This window comes from Natrix helvetica (assembly GCF_964273705.1).
Source record: "Natrix helvetica genome assembly, chromosome: 4".
In the NCBI taxonomy this organism is placed as follows: Eukaryota; Metazoa; Chordata; class Lepidosauria; order Squamata; family Natricidae; genus Natrix; species Natrix helvetica.
In genome coordinates this window covers 74,225,553-74,242,642 of record NC_138550.1, presented here as the reverse complement: position 1 = coordinate 74,242,642, position 17,090 = coordinate 74,225,553, and the positions used below count along the sequence as shown (strand labels likewise).

Here is a 17,090-nt window from a genome sequence, read left to right as displayed (position 1 = left end):
AATAAAAATAATTTACTCAACATTTATACTTTGTTTTATAAAACATGTTTTATTACTTGGTTTAGATAAGACCTGATTTGAAATACTAAATATTTAAGTAATGTAAATATATTTAAAATAAAGCAAATGCTTTATAATGCAGTTTGCAAATCACAGTAGTAACAGATAGAACATATTAGAGTGACACAGCTTTTTATTTATCCATATGAATAGTTTGCATCTACCAAGTTCTGCCCGTTTGGGTTCTAATCCTCTATGCAGCTTTCTTCTGGCCAAAACTATCAAAAAAATAAGGCAAAGAAGCCAGGACCCATGGTTAGCATGTTTCTTATTGAAGACCTTAGCTTTAATTTTTCTTCTTTTTAATTTCTAAGTGCTGTCATAGCATAAAGAGCTTCTATAAAAAGACCTCAGAGGGTCTGTACCCCATAGAACAGTGGCCCCCAACCTTTTCAGCACCAGGGACTGATTCCATGGAGAAAGGTTTTTGCGTGGATTGCAGGGTAGTGATTTTGCATGCTGCCTGCATCCCATGGATGGGGATTCGTTTGTTTGTTTGCTTGCTGGCATGTGATGGACCGGTGCCAATCCACAGACCGGGAGTTGGAGACCCCTGTTATAGAAGGCATAATACACTTTTGACTTGAAGTTTCACTTCTGACATTCCGCAATGACTTACGTTTTTTTTATTGTATTTCAATTGAAAACTCTTTTGATAATGTTGAATCTAAATGATTTATCATATTGGTAGAGCCAGGACCGTCCGACATTTCCCAACCACCAGAGAGGCAGCACCCTTTGGAGGCTGATATGAGTGAGGAGGAAGAACAGTTGGGGCCTGTTCCAGATGCATTATGCACAGAGCAGTTAGGAGATGGGAACAACGGAGGACAAGGAGTCTCCTTGGGACTAATTTTTAAGTGTGCACAATCCTAATATTTGCTTCTCTTTGCAACTTTTTAAGAGCTGTTAGAAGTACCTATGATGGTAGTGTCAGCATTATGAGAAAATGTTAAGATAAATGCCATTAGCAAATTTTTCATACATTTTTCATATGTATAATATATTTTTTAAATTTTATCCTAGGGAGCATATATTGCAAATACTTCTTAGCATAACAGAAGCTGTCATGAGCAACTCCAAAGATGATCAAATAAAGGATGCATTTGGTCAAAGTTTAGCGGCCTCACTATTTCGGGTATGTCTCATTTTTTGTAGAGCAATTTAAACATTGTTTTAAGTGCTATAGTTAATTAATTAAATTTATACACTTCCTAGTCTCAGCTACACAGAAAATAATTACATTGCATAGTTATATTTTATAGCACAATATAGCAAGGTATAGCAAGATCATACATTTGTCATACATTTAGAAGCATATAAATGATAAGAATATTAAATGTTGTAATATATTATGTTCATTATTCCTTGTATAATGACCACAATTGAGATTGAAATCTCAGTTGTTGAGTGAAGTGGTCATTAAGTGATATGACTACCCACATGACTGCTTTGCTCAAAGACTGCAGTCCCAGTACTCATAGTTGAGGTTGTTAAGTGGAGGAAGTCCCATGCCAGGGATACAGGGTGCTTCTGGGGGGACGGGACCCTAGGATGCTCCACTCAGAAGATGAAAAGGCTCTCTGACTAAATGCAAGGACGATTTTCAGTCCCTGAGCAAAGAGATACTTGAATATGGTATGTGCCAGGCATCCCAGGGCCTTCCCCACCTGCCTGAGCATCCCACACTATTACCTTATAATGCTCCCTCTCTGATCAGGAAGCTTAAAATCCTGCTTGGATCTTGCCTCCCTTCCATCTCTAGAGACTTGCTAAAAGAGCTGCCTGTTGAAGGATGCCAGCTCCCCTTTGCGCCTGACAGGGAAGTCATGTGGAGTGCACAAATGGAGCTCAAATCATCAGGATCTGAGCTGTGTTTCTCCGCTCTGGCAAAAGGGTTGAGCTCTCCCCCACATAGGGAAAGGAACATCTTTCCATGCATGAACTTAGGATCTGAGTTCTATTTCTGCTAAACGAGTTCAATTCTCCTTGCACAGAAGGGGAAACCTTCGGCGGGATGGAGAAATGGAGCTTAGCTCTTTGGAATCTATGCTCCATTTCTTCATCCTGCTAAAGGAGTTTCACTCCCCTCAGAAGGCAGCTCTTTCAGCCAGCCCACAGAGATAAGAGGGAGTCCCCTCAGCAGGTAGGAGCAACTTGTAACCTTCCCCATTGCCTTTCTGGAGAACCTAGCAGATAAGATTACAAATGGTGATCACATGGTGGCAGGCTGCTTGGCAACTATTCGTAAGTGCAACAGGTTGCCACATACCCAAATTGAGATCATGTGACTGCGGGGGGGATGGACTGTGCAACATTTTACAACAGCTAAATGTGCTTTACAGGCCCTAAAGCACCCTTTCCACAATTTTGAATCATCATTAAACACCTTGTCTATGTCAGCCACTTCCTGCAATTAAATTTGTAGTTTTAATATTGCAATATAACCAATGTTTATTCCTATGATTTCAGCATAGAGAACAGGAAAATGGAGGTGGAATAAATGACATATATATTCTAAATGTAGGCCTCTTCATGCTCTAAGACTGAAATAGTTTCTCAAAACTAGATGGAATTTGTTTGAAATAACAATTTTACTTCCCATTAAATAAATTAGGGATAGGCTTATAGGTATTGATCTCACTATATATTATATATTCAGAGATACAATTGTGGAAGTAGCACAACTCTGCAACAGGTATTTCTGTTGTCAGATTAAACTGTTTTACAATGGGAACATTATATTAACAGAATGGTTTGCGGAGTGTATATTTATTCAAGTTAGAGAATCAACCTGAAATTAATCTGGTATAAATGTATCTATTTTCTCCTTTCTTTAGAAATATGCACAGATAATCCTTAACGCATGACCACAGTTAAGCCCTAGATTTCCATTGCTAAGCAAGACTGTTGTTAAATGATCTTTGCCCCATGTTACGACCTTTCTTGCCACAGTTGTTAAGTGAATCACTGTAGCTGTTAGTAAGCTTCCCCATTCACTTTGCTTCTCAGAAGGTCACATAAGGTTATCACATGATCCTGAAACACTGCAATTGCCATAAATGCCAAGCATTTAAATTTCGATCATCTGACTGTGGGGAATGCTGCAGCTCTCATAAGTTGAAAACACTCATAAGTCACTTTTTTAAGTGCCATTGTAACTTTTGAACAGTCACTAAATTAATGGTTATAAATCAAGGATTACCTAGAATCAGTTCATTTGAATTTCATTCATTTCAAGATGATAATCCAATCTGTTCTCCTTCCTTATCTTTTAATCACAGACTCTCATCGTGGCTTGGATCCGGGCAAATTTGAGTGTTTATATTTCTCGTGAGCTTTGGGACGAGTTGCTACGTGTACTATCATCCCTTACAGATTGGGAAGAACTAATAATGGAATGGGCTAATATAATGGATTCTCTAACATCTGTTTTAGCAAGAACAGTATACGGTGTTGAAATGACCAATTTGCCACTAGATAAGCTAAGTGAACAAAAAGAGAAAATACAAAAAGGAAGAGGTAACTGATAAGGAAATGAATGAAATTGTTTGTATAAAACATGTGGTTACATGAGGTCTCTATATATGATTTCCCCTAAAAAGTACCTGTTTTACCTACTCAGTGGAATTTGACATTCTCCAACATGTGTAAGCAGTTTATTTTCTTGTGATCAAATTCAAAAATAGATAATACTTTATTTCAATGCAGAACCTAGTGGAAATCTAAGAAATGTTTACTAGTTATTTATTTCCATAATTCTGGAATGATAAAATTTTAAAAAATACCTATCCTAGCAGTGTCATTGGAAATACTCTTAATGTCTGAAAAATAATACAATAGCAGAGTTGGAAGGGACCTTGGTGGTCTTCTAGTCCAACCCCCTGCCTAGGCAGGAAACCCTACACCGTTTCAGACAAATGGTTACCCAACATGTTCTTAAAGACTTCCAGTGTTGGGGCATTCACAACTTCTGGAGGCAAGCTGTTCCACTGATTAATTGTTCTAACTGTCAGGAAATTTCTCCTCAGTTCTAAGTTGCTTCTCTCCTTGATTAGTTTCCACCCATTGCTTCTTGTTCTACCCTCAGGTGCTTTGGAGAATAGTTTGACTCCCTCTTCTTTGTGGCAACCCCTGAGATATTGGAACACTGTTATCATGTCTCCCCTAGTCCTTCTTTTCATTAAACTAGACATACCCAGTTCCTGCAACCGTTCTTCATATGTTTTTGTCTCCAGTCCCCTAATCATCTTTGTTGCTCCTCTCTGCACTCTTTCTAGAGTCTCCACATCTTTTCTACATTGTGGCGACCAAACCTGAATGCAGTATTCCAAGTGTGGCCTTACCAAGGCATTATAAAGTGGTATTAATACTTCACGTGATCTTGATTCTATCCCTCTGTTTATGTAGCCTAGAACTGTGTTGGCTTTTTTGGAAGCTGCTGCACACTGCTGGCTCATATTTAAATGGTTGTCCACTAGGACTCCAAGATCCCTCGCACAGTTACTACTATTGAGCAAGGTACTACCTATACTGTACATGCGCATTTTGTTTTTCTTGCCTAAATGTAGATTTTCACCATTGAATTTCATTTTATTAGATAGTGCCCAATGTTCAGGTTTGTCAAGATCCTTCTGTATCTTAAGCCTGTCTTCTGGAGTGTTGGCTATTCCTGCCAGCTTGGTGTCATCTGCAAATTTGATGAGTTCCCCATCTATTCCCTCATCGAAATCATTGATGACGATTTTGAAGAGTACTGGGCCTAAATCAGAGCTTTGGGGTACTCCACTGCATACTTCCCTCCATGGAGATGCAGTTCCATTAAGGACTACACTTTGAGTGCTGTTGGTCAGCCAGTTACGAATCCATCTGGTGGTGATGCTGTCTAACCCACATTCTTCTACTTTATCTAGTAGTAAGTTATGATCTACCTTATCAAATGCCTTACTGAAGTCCAAGTAAACTACATTGACGGCATTCAATGGTATTGAGGTCAGGCTGATAGGTTTATAGTTTCCTGGATCTGATTTTTTTCCTCCTTTTTTGAAGATGAGAACCACATCAGCTCTTTTCCAGTCCTCTGGCAGTTCCCCAGTGCTCCAGGATCTCTGTAAGATATAGTTCAGTGGTTCTGAGATCTCGTCTGCCAGTTCTTTCAGAACCTGGGGTGTAATCCGTCCGGTCCTGGTGATTTGTACTCGTCTAGGGTAGACAGGTGCTCACTTACCATTTTCTTCCCTATTTCAATTCGTGTTCCTAATCTGATTTTTGTGATGCTGTTTTTGATAGGTTGGACTATTTTATCCCTTGTGTAAAGACAGATGCAAAAATGAGTTAAATAGTTCTGCTTTCTCCTTGTTGCTTGTCACCTTCTTGCCACTTTCTGCCAGCAATGGACCAATTGTTTCCTTAACCTTTTTCTTGCTTTTAACATGTTGGAAGAAGCTTTTTTTTTTTACTTTTGTGGCAAGCCTTTCTTCATTATGAGCCTTAGCTTTCCTTACTTCATCTTTACAGGCTTGGGCTATTTGCTGATATTCTGCCTTAGTTATGTCCCCATCTTTCCACTTTTTATACTTATCTTTTTTGTCTTTCAATTTGTCAGAGAGTTCTTTATGCAGCCATGCTGGTTTCTTTAGGAGCTGTTATTTTTCTTCTTCATTGGTATTGTGCTAGACTGGGCTAGTGTAATCTCATTTTTCAAAATTTCCCAAGCTTCTTGAGTTGTTTTCCCCTTGAGGATTCTCATCCATGGAATTCTTCCCAAGCTCTCTCTAAGTTTATTGAAATTAGCTCTTAAAGTCCAAGACTCTAGTTTGACTTTGTTTTACTACTTGTGTTTGCATAATGTTGAATTCCAATATTGCATGGTCACTTGCCTCCAGGGTTCCTATGGCTTCAACACCTTCTATCATTTCCTCTCTGTTAGTGAGAATTGTCCAATATGGCTGATTCCCTTGTTCCCTTCTCTACTTTTTGGGAAACAAAGTTGTCTGCTCGGTTCGTTAGGAACCTGTTGGATCTTCCACTTGGTGCAGAGTTTGTTTCCCAGTTGATGTCAGGGTAGTTAAAATCCCCCATTACTATTGTGGTGTGCTTCCTACATACCTTAGTTAGCTGACTAGCAAAAAGTTCATCTACTTCCTCTGCTTGGTTGGGTGGCCTGTAGTATAGACTTATGGCAATGTCTTTTCCCCCCGAACCTTTAATATTGACCCAAATGCATTCAAGATAATTCTCATCATTGTTGTGCTCTATTTCTGTAGAGAGGTAATTATTTCTTATATATAGTGCAACTCCACCTCTTCTTTTATTTGGTCTATTCCTTTTAAATAATTTAAATCCTTCTAGCTGTATGTTCCATTTGTGGGTTTCATCCCACCAAGTTTCTGTAATGGCAACAATATCATATCTGCCCTCATTTACTTGAATTTCTAATTTACCCTTAAATGATGAGATATGGGATGTAAATATATCTATTTAATCTTATAGGGTCTAAAATGTTATTAAATTTGTTTATAGTTGTAATAAAGATTGCTAGTCACTTCTTTATATATTTATTTTATATTTTCTTTTTCCCCCTTCTTTCCCCCCCTGCCTATTCTATTATTTGCATTCTCTTCTCTTTTCCTAAATTTAATTTTTCTATTGTAACTACAATTCCTAACAAAACCTTTTTAAAGAAATATTTTAATGCATGAAAAACGTTGGGAAGAGAATAAACAAAAATGTAATTTCCACAAATATATTTATTTTATGTATGTATGTATTCATTAATTAAAATATGTGCATATTTTATGTATGTATTTATTATTTTTGAGACATTGTGATGTTTATAAGTTATTTGGGGGCATTATGTGACATGAATTAGCAGTTCTATGTTTAGCAGAATAGAATAATAGGGTTGGAAGTTACCTGGAAGGTCTTCTAGGCCAACCCTCAGCTTAAGCAGGAGACCCTATGCAGTTCCAAACTGTCCAGTCTCTTCTTGAAAACCTCCAGTCATGGAGCACTCACAACCTCTGCCAATAAGCTGTTTCACTGATTAATTGTTCTCACTGTCAGGAAATTTCTCCTTAATTCTATGTTAGATCTCTCTTTGATACCTTTTTGGGAAAATAAGTTGATTCCTTTTTCTACAACTCCTCAAGTACTAGAAGACTGCTATCATATCATCCCTGCAGTGGTGGGTTTCCATTTTTTTTACTACCAGCTTGCTTGTGTGTGCCTCCTGCTGCTGCTAGGTTTGCTTGATACAGGCCTAACCGGCAGAAACCCACCTCTGCATCCCTAGTCCTTTTCTTTGTTAGACTAGACCAGGGGTGTCCAAACTTGGCAACTTTAAGACTTGTGGACTTCAACTCCCAGAATTCCCTGGGGAATTCTGGGAGTTGAAGTCCACAAGTCTTAAAGTTGCCAAGTTTGGACACCCCTGGACTAGACATACCTTGTTCTCTCAATCCATCATATGGTTTATCCTCCAGACCCCATATCATCTTTTTTATTATTCTCTACACTCTTTCTAGAATCTCAATACCTTTTTTGTATTGTGGCGACCAGAATTGAATGCAATATTCCAAGTGTCTCACCCTGTAGTATAAAGCAGCATTAATATTTCACCTGATCTTGAATCTATCCCTCTATTGATGCAACCTAGAATTTCATTAGCTTTTTTGGCAGCTGCAGCACACTGTTGGCTCATACTTAAGTAAGGAGCTGCTTATACACTCAAAAGTTAAGGCTGGCAGGCATATTGAGACTGTTGGTATAAAAGCAACATAACAAGCTTCCAGATGGCACTCCAGAACATTTTACCTCCTGGGTGAGGCGTTTTGTTTTAAATGGGACTTTGAATTTTGGTCTGAACTACTGAAGAGCTAAAAGAGGTTGTTTTTGTTCTCTTTAGCAAGTTCTCTATACCTTTGGAGAGTCCAGTGTTTGCCTTATATTACTCTCTAGCCAGCTTCCCACTTCTCTGTCTGCAAGGGTCTCTGTCATGACAACTATGGACCGTTTCCTCCTTTCCTGTATTTAAACCTCACAAATGCAGCTCACCTGTAAAAAAAAAGGGTGGGAACTGATAGGGATGAGCTGGTCAAATATAGGAGGGAGACTTGGATTGTGCAGATCAATTTCAAATTGACTGGTACATTTGGCAAAAACTTCTATAACAGCTGTTTAATGCAGAAACAGCAAAGCACTGTATGTTGCAAGCTTGGTTTGTTGGGTTTTTTAAGTAATTCAAACAGATCTTTTCATTTACTATTTGTAACTCTTGATGTGGGAAGTTACTCCAGACCTCTTATCATCTTTGTTGCACCTTTACACTCTTTCTAGGTTCTGTACATCTTTTTTGTATTGTGGTGATCAGAAATGGATGTAGCATTCTAGGTGTGGTCTCAGTAGTGCAGTATAAAGTAGTACTATTATTTCACAACATGATCTTGAAACTATCCCTCTGTTGATGCATCCTAGGACTGCATTAGTTTTTTCGCAACTGCAGCATATTGCTGGATCATAGTTAATTGGTGGTCTATTAAGACACCACACAGTTGCAACTGTTGAGCCAGGTACCACCTGTCTATATCAGTGCATTGTTTTTTCTTGCCTACGTGTAGGCAAAGGTCTGCTTTGGTTTAGCTACTGACTCTCTATTCTTATATAGTATAGAGTGGAGTGGAGTGGAATGGAATAGAATAGAATAATAGAATAGAATAGAATAGAATAGAATAGAATAGAATAGAATAGAATAGAATAACAGAGTTGGAAGGGACCTTGGAGGTCTTCTAGTCCAACTCCCTGCCTAGGCAGGAAAGCCTACACCACTTCAGACAAATGGTTATCCAACATCTTAAAAACTTCCAGTGTTGGGGCATTCACAACTTCTGGAGGCAAGTTGTTCCACTGATTAATTGTTCTAACTGTCAGGAAATTTCTCCTCAGTTCTAAGTTGCTTCTCTCCTTGATTAGTTTCCATCCATTGCTTTTGTTCTACCCTCAGGTGCTTTGGAGAATACTTTGACTCCTTCTTCTTTGTGGCAACCCCTGAGATATTGGAACAATGCTATCATGTCTCCCCTAGTCCTTCTTTTCATTAAACTAGACATACCCAGTTCCTGCAACTGCTCTTCATATGTTTTAGTCTCCAGTCCCCTAATCATCTTTGTTGCTCTTCTCTGCACTCTTTCTAGAGTCTCCACATCTTTTCTACATCATGGTGACCAAAACTGAATACAGTATTCCAAGTGTGGCCTTACCAAGGCATTATAAAGTGGTATTAACTTCTAATACCCTTCTTTTACTGTTTTTATTGACATGGCTAGCATTAACTTCCCACTTCAGCAAATTCTTAGAAAAACTCATTTATTGGGGAAGTTTCCGATGGGTTGGGTTCATTATCTAATTATTCCTTAATTGCATTCCTGAAATCAGAATTTGTTTACAGTTTTGGTGGTAGAAATCATTTTAAACGATTTAAATGACAATTCCTGCTTAGCCATTTGTATTGGAAATTAATCAGTTGGTTAACTATTCTTGTCAATTGGATTTTTATTTACAATATGATATTCTTGAATTCTCAAAGTACATTAATTTTGCTGTACATTCCATTATTGAAAGGTGGCATTTTGGAATCTCAAAAAGGAGCTGCAGTTGGAAGATCATTTTCTTTAAGCTGGAGGGATCATCCTGATGTTGCGGAACCTATGAGGTTTAGGAGTGCTACCACCTCAGGAATACCAGGAATTGAGAAAGCAAGAAATATAGTGCGTCAGAGAACAACAGGTTAGAAACAGGCAATTTAGTGTTCTAATAGTAAAAATATCAGTGATTTTTTTTAAATTAATTTCTAACATTTCATATTTCTTTTTATTTGTTGAGTTGCTTTTTAAACAATCTGTTTTTTGTTGTGGCTTTTATATAATTCTGCATATAAATTGTTTTTATTTCCCTAGGACTCTTCTAAAGATCTAGCAACCCTTCCTTTGGCTTAGAATTTGTATGTCAATCAAATATTGGAGTGCGTGTTTCTGATCCAGTTAGTAAAAGACACTTAACTTGGAGGGGAGTAGCAAGGGGAACTTTCTGTTTTGGTTATTCATTATTAATTATATAGAATTAATCAATATGTAAATTAAACATTTTTAAATTGTAGGATGGTAGAAAATAGTAGTTGGGATTGCAAACTAATTGAGATTTCACATATCTGTATTTAAAAATAGTTGGGTTATTCATACAATCATCATGCTGTTATAATTTGGCAGCACATACTTGGTTTTTTATTCTAGTTATTCAGTGGAGAGTTGCATTGTATTGATTGAAACAACCTTTGAAATTCCTATATGTATGGTTTAACCTGTAGTTACTGTATATGTGTGCACATGTTTTCAAGAATGTAATTTGGTTCTTTAATTTTATGAAACATTCAAAGATTGTATGTGTATAATGTAAAGGCCTTTGCTATTAAATTACAAGATTATTGTGACTGGGAGGTTCAATGTTGTTATAAGTTATGTAGTTTTAAATGGTTGGAGCTCTAAGAGTAAAAACGAAATTCCTGTAAAATCCATAACAAATACTTTTGCATTCTTTCAATGTTCAAAAATGCTTGTAATTTTTCAGCAACTTTGATTTACCTCTACTGTAAAATATATTCCTCTGATTTCCTCCCAGTTTCTTTTACAAGTTTTCTGGGGTTCCTAGTAAGACATTTTCAACACCACAACTGCCTGGTGGTGGTGGTGTTTCACTTTTCTTCATTCATCGTTACTAATTTAAATCATGGCTTGTTTTAATCGTGGTTTCTTGAAAAATCCAGGGTTAGTTTCCACAGAGAACTCATGTTTAGTTAGCCACTTCCTAGTTATATCTTTGAGGTCTCTGTTTGTCACACATGGATGAAACACTGTTTAGGCCTGAAAACCTTTTTAAATGGGACAGGACTTTCACCAGAGAGTTCGTGCTTCATAAGGTCATATGTTGCCTACTCATCAATTCCAGATACTTCTCATAAATTCTTGCAAATATTTCTATATTTGTAATGGAGATATGGTCTATAGTAGGGGTCCCCAACCCCCAGGCTGCAGATTGGTACCAGTCCATGGCCTGTTAGGAACCACAAAACTTCATCTGTACATGCCCAGGATCTAGATTGCATGCGAAAACATTATCTCCCCACACACCCCAATGGAATAATTATCTTCCATGAAACCGATCCCTAGAGCTAGAAAGGTTGGAGACTGCTGGCATACAGCATCAAAATGACTCTGTAGGCATTTATTAAATGTGTTACAAATTGCCAGCTACTGACAGGCATTCTCCTTACCCATCACACCTTTAGCATGTAGTACAAAACTGTATTCATTGCAAAAAATTGCACAGCAAGCTAGGAAGAATTACTTTTCTTAACACCAACTCTCTGCAAAAGTATCCTGGCTGCAGCCAAAGGCCCTTTAGAATGAAGATTTTCAAATAGTTTTTAAAATTGTTGGTAACATTTGCCTTCACATGAACTGCAGCTATTGTTTCAACTATCCAAAATACACTGGTTCAGTTCTGTCTTATTTCCCTATTTTTGTTAGTTACAGCTACTTATAGCTAGACAAGGTTGGTTTTATAACTCATCATGTAGTCTTTTGGGGGTGTTTTTTCCCCAGTTTCAAAGTAACAGCTTTATACTGAAAAGATAAATTCACTGGTACCCCTACTCTCATAGTAAGCTTAATTTCCCTCTGTAGTTACTTCTGGTTCCATTCTATAGGAATGTTGGAATAGGTTAAGACAAGAACCTACATCTGGGTTAGCATCTCCCATATGATAAAAGTTTGATCAGTGTACAGAAACATTGTGCCTTGGAGAAGATGTACAGTTGAAAAGTATTACTAAGCAGAATGAATTAGTTCTATTATCAACCACCTGTGTACAAATATGGTTAATCTTAGTTGTGAAACTTGTCCAGGAAAAATTGTTTTCTTTTTCTCCACCATAATACAAGAACACCATGTAACCATGTAATGTCTCACTTAACTATGGAAATCAGGAATGATAGAATTGCTGTCACTAAACAGCAATTTCACGTGGCATGTTACTTTATGATCACAGTGCTTAGCAACAGCAATTCTGATCCTAATTGCCATTGTTAACTAAGGACTTACCTGTATTGAGTTCTTGTGCACATCAACTCTCCATCTTTCCCCACACTCCAACAATTCCATGTAGCTCCTCAAGAAACAAAGGGACCCATTTTCTTTCTATTCTATTTCTTGGTAAATACCGTATTTATCGGCGTATAACACGCACAGGCGTATAACACGCACCTTCATTTTAAGGGAAATTTCAGGGGAAAAAATTAAATTTCAAATAAAGAACTTTGAAGCAAAATAAGGGTAGCTCAGAACTTTTTTTTTATTAATATTATTACCACTTATAAGGTAAATAATGTAAAAGGACAGTAAAAGCAACTATGAACACTGCTGCTTTCACTGCTACTATCTTCCACCCTCCCTTCCTCCTTCCCTTCCTTCCTGCCTCCCTTCCAGTTCCCTCCTTCCTCTTTCCTCCTGCCTGCCTGCCTTCTTTCCCTCCTGCTTATCTATGCTTCCTTCCTTCCTTGCACCTCCCTCCCTTCTGCCTGCCTGCCTTCTTTCCTCTTTCCCTATCCTCCTATCCTTCCTTTCTCCCTCCCTCCTTCCCTGCCTCCCTTCCAGTTCCATCCTTCCCTCCTTCCTTTTTTTTATTAACTTTTAGTCGGGAGTCCGGGGAGAGGAGAGACGGCTCATCCATTCTCTCCTCCTCTCACCCACACCCCACTGTCTAAAGCGCTTCCTTTCGCCCGCCCGAGCTCTTCCGCGGGCGAAAGAAAGTGTTTTAGTCGGGTGTCTGGGAGAGGAGAGACGGCTCATCCATTCTCTCCTCCTCTCGCCCACACCCCGCTGAGTAGCGCTCCGTGATCCTTTTCTGTGCGCCTGGTGTTTAGTTAGATAGCCGGATGTTTAAAACACCAGGCGCACAGAAAAGCAGCTGCTTTTGGGGCGAAGCGCTCCGCGATCCTTTTCTGTGCGCCTGGCGTTTAAAACATCCGGCTATCTATCTAAACGCCAGGTGCACAGAAAAGGATCGTGGAGCGCTTCGCCCCAACAGCAGCTGCTTTTCTGTGCGCCTGGCGTTTAAAACATCCGGCTATCTATCTAAACGCCAGGCGCACAGAAAAGGATCGCGGAGCACTTCGCCCCAACAGCAGCTGCTTTTCTGTGCGCCTGGCGTTTAAAACATCCGGCTATCTATCTAAACGGCTGCTGTTGGGGCGAAGCGCTCCGCGATCCTTTTCTGTGCGCCTGGCGTTTAGATAGATAGCCGGATGTTTTAAACGCCAGGCGCACAGAAAAGCAGCTGCTTTTGGGGCGAAGCACTCCGTGATCCTTTTCTGTGCACCTGGCGTATATCGCCTGGCGTATATCGGCGTATAACACGCATACATCATTTGCCCCCTATTTTTCGGGGGGGAAAGTGCGTGTTATACGCCGATAAATACGGTACCTAATTTGCAAATCTTCCAGGTAACTCACCACTCTTCTGTAGTGAATATTTTGATAGAAGGCTTTCCCTTCACATCCGAACCTCTTTTTATGACAGTATCAACAAATGCTTTTAATAGAATTTGGATTTCTCTCTTGAGTGTTATTAGAGTAAATGAGATATGGTTCCTCTCCAAATGAAAACATCAAGTTAATTATTTGGACCTTTGCAATTTTCAAAGCCTTACATTCAAACCCATCCTTTGGAACAAAATTATCAGGTCACTGCTAACAACATGATTATGGTTTTCTACATCAATAAATAATGTAGCATGCATTGTTTAAGCTTTTTCAGATGAGATTGATGCCTCTGCCACTGGATAACATTTGTATGGTACTGGTAGCTATCTGCCTCTTAGGGTCTGGCAACAAGAAGACTAATTGAATGGGACTGTTTTCACACTTCTGTCTCTTATAAAGTAGATCTGCATCTGTTGGTAGCAAGCACGATATTTAATTTGTGAAAGAATCCCTTTATTTATCTTTTCCAATTCACTCAGAATCCTTTTTGACAGCGTTTATGTTATCGGGAAGGAACCCAGAACAGAAAGAGTTCTGTGAGAGTTTATTTTCTTATAATTAGTGAAAAAGTGGACCTTCCAAAACAAAGAAGGAACTTGATAATTCATTTCATATGATGGGAATGAGAGACAAATGTTTTGAATATGCTTTTTGTACATAGTGCTTGCTCTTGAATTACAGCAGTTGCTTGAATTCCTTGATTAGATAGAATACAGTGGTATTCCACACTGAATGCTGCTTACTGTCAAACCTCCTGAATTTTTTTTAAAGTAACAACAGCAATGGATGAATCATAAATGATGAACAGTAACTATGCGCTTAACCAAGTACTGACTTAAATTTTGCACAGTGTATTTTTTTTTGTCCAACATGTAAAGCTCATCAAGCAACTTCACAATAGTTCTTGCATTTAGCAGTCTAAAGGCTCAGCTGCATAGCCTTCATTTCACATTACTATTGTATGTGCACAGGTAGTCCTCAAATTGCAACTACAATTGGGACTAACACTTTCATCACGAATCGATGTGGTTGTTAAATGAGTTGCAATTGATTTTACAATCATTTTGTTGTGGTTAAGTTAATCATGCTGTCATTTAAGTGAATCCAACTTCCCCCATAAGCCAAGATTACCAGTATACATACTTTTTTGGTTTTGGCAACATTTCTTTGCAAATGAAATGCAAGGGACCGGCGACAGGAAAGATGGGCGCCCTTAAATAGGAACTACTAAGCCAATCGGAAAGGAGGAGCCGGTGGGCTCCCCGGATTCGCCGTCTTCCTCCTTGCCGTTGGAGTCGCCTCATGCGCGAGAATTATGGATCCAAACTTGTTACGAGAACGAGAACTTTTCAAAAAACGAGCCCTCTGTACACCTGCTGTAGAGAAACGTCCAGCACCTTCTTCTGATTCCTCATCTTCTAAAAAGAAAAAAGCCAAAGTAGAACAGAGTGGTTCATCAAGTTCAAAACCAAATGCAGACCACAGCAATGGAACTTTTAATTTGAAAGCTCTTTCTGGAGGCTCTGGCTACAAGTTTGGAGTGCTTGCAAAGATAGTGAACTATATGAAGACACAACATCAACGTGGTGATACCCATCCATTAACTCTAGAAGAAATATTAGATGAAACACAGCACTTAGACATTGGACTGAAGCAGAAGCAGTGGTTAATGAGCGAGGCCCTTGTCAGCAATCCTAAAATAGAAGTTATAGATGGGAAATATGCCTTCAAGCCTAAGTATAACTTAAAAGATAAAAAGGCCCTGTTGAGGCTTTTGGATAACATGATCAACGAGGATTAGAAGGAATACTTTTGGAAGATATTGAGGAAGGTCTTCCTAATGCACAAAAAGCTATTAAGGCTTTAGGAGACCAGATCATCTTTGTTACCCGTCCTGATAAGAAGAAAATTCTATTCTACAATGATAAAAGCTGTCAATTTACAGTGGATGAAGAATTTCAAAAACTTTGGAGGAGTGTTCCTGTGGATTCTAAGGATGAAGAGAAGATAGAAGACTATCTGAAACGCCAGGGTATTTCCTCTATGCAAGACGTAGGCCCAAAGAAATTAGTTCCTATCCAGAAGAGAAAAAAGTCAGCATCTCAGAAGAAACAGAGGTTCAAAATCACAATGATCATTTGGCTGGTGTATTGAAGGATTATTCCGATGTAGCTGCTGGCAAATAAATTGGTCTTCTGAACTGGGGGGAAAAAAAGCACATGGGGACGTTAGGGATAATACATTATATTTGAATTATATAATTAACATCATTTCTTCACTGCAATTGTTTTTAAAAATGCAGCCTGTTTGTTATACCCAAAATGTTATCAATTGTTAGTCTATGTGTTTAATTGGCTTCCCCTCAACCTGTTTTCTTTCTGTCCTTCAGCTACCTTCAATGGGTAGTATCAAGACTGAATTAGTGCTTGCTATTTTATTGGATAATGAATATCTCCACATTTCTGTAACTTAGAATGACCATTGGCTTACCTGAAGGGTCATTTTCAGTACGCTGCGAGGAGAGTCCAAGCATGGGTTAAACTCAGCCAATCTGCCCAGGACTGAATTGAAACTTTAGCCACGCCTCTGGTGTTGCCTTGACTTTCCAGATTTTCAATGAAGGTGTGGAACTGTACATGTTGATAAGAAGTCCAAACTAGTCCAAAAAAACCCCAACAGGTCCAATAAACTATGATAGCAGAGAAGACCCCAGGGTAGGGTTGGACTCTCCTTGCAGTGACTGAAAACGACCCTTCAGGTAAGCCAATGGTCATTTTCCAGTATGCTGCTTGGAGAGTCCAAGCAATGGGACATACCCAAGCTAAATGTCACTAGGGCGGGAAGCAGAAGAGTCCAGGGTCTCTCTGCTGTTATGGATCCCCTGTAGGACTCCCTCCCAAAAGCGCCCTCCGCAGAAGCAAATTTGTCCAATTTATAGTTCCGAACAAATGGAGATAAGGAAGTCCAAGTAGCTGCCTTGCAAATCTCTTCTATTGGCACTTGGGTTGGACAGGCCGCTGTAGTAGCAGCACTCCTTGTGGAATGTGCGGTGATATGATGAGGCACCGGGTCTGGATTGTAAGACGTATGCAAGGGAGATGCAAGCCCGCAGCCAGCAACCAATGGTGGATGAAGAGACTTTGCGACCTTGAGATGCAGGTTGAAACGAGATGAAAAGTGATTCAGAACGTATAAAAGCTGCCGTACGCTTGATGTACTTGTGTAGAGTGCAGCGGACGTCAAGCATGTGCCCTCTCTTTTCCCTCGGATGTCTGGGATGAGGACAAAAATCCGGCAGAACGACGACCTGGGCACGGTGAAACCAGGAGTTGATCTTGGGAATAAAAGTTGGGTCCAGACGGAGGACCACTCTATCAGGATGAATCCGACACACGTCCTCTCTCACCGATAGAGCTGCCAACTCCGAGATCCGTCGAG

At 39.2% G+C, this 17,090-nt stretch overlaps 2 protein-coding genes across 3 annotated transcripts in view; both read left to right on the top strand.

Annotated features, from left to right (window-relative positions):
* Positions 1-17,090, top strand: part of RALGAPA2 (Ral GTPase activating protein catalytic subunit alpha 2) — a 192,922-nt gene that overhangs the window by 52,883 nt on the left and 122,949 nt on the right. For both annotated transcript variants that reach the window (XM_081950241.1, XM_081950242.1), the window contains exons 14-16: positions 1,087-1,198; positions 3,345-3,582; positions 9,679-9,843. In XM_081950241.1, coding sequence (XP_081806367.1) covers positions 1,087-1,198; positions 3,345-3,582; positions 9,679-9,843 — 515 coding nt within the window. The remainder of the gene's footprint in view (positions 1-1,086; positions 1,199-3,344; positions 3,583-9,678; positions 9,844-17,090) is intronic.
* LOC309390673 (general transcription factor IIE subunit 2-like) lies at positions 14,836-15,838 on the top strand (the record flags this gene model as incomplete). Its single annotated transcript, XM_081950257.1, is given in 3 exon segments — positions 14,836-15,430; positions 15,433-15,774; positions 15,777-15,838. Coding segments are annotated over 3 exon segments (867 nt in total). The 5' UTR covers positions 14,836-14,967.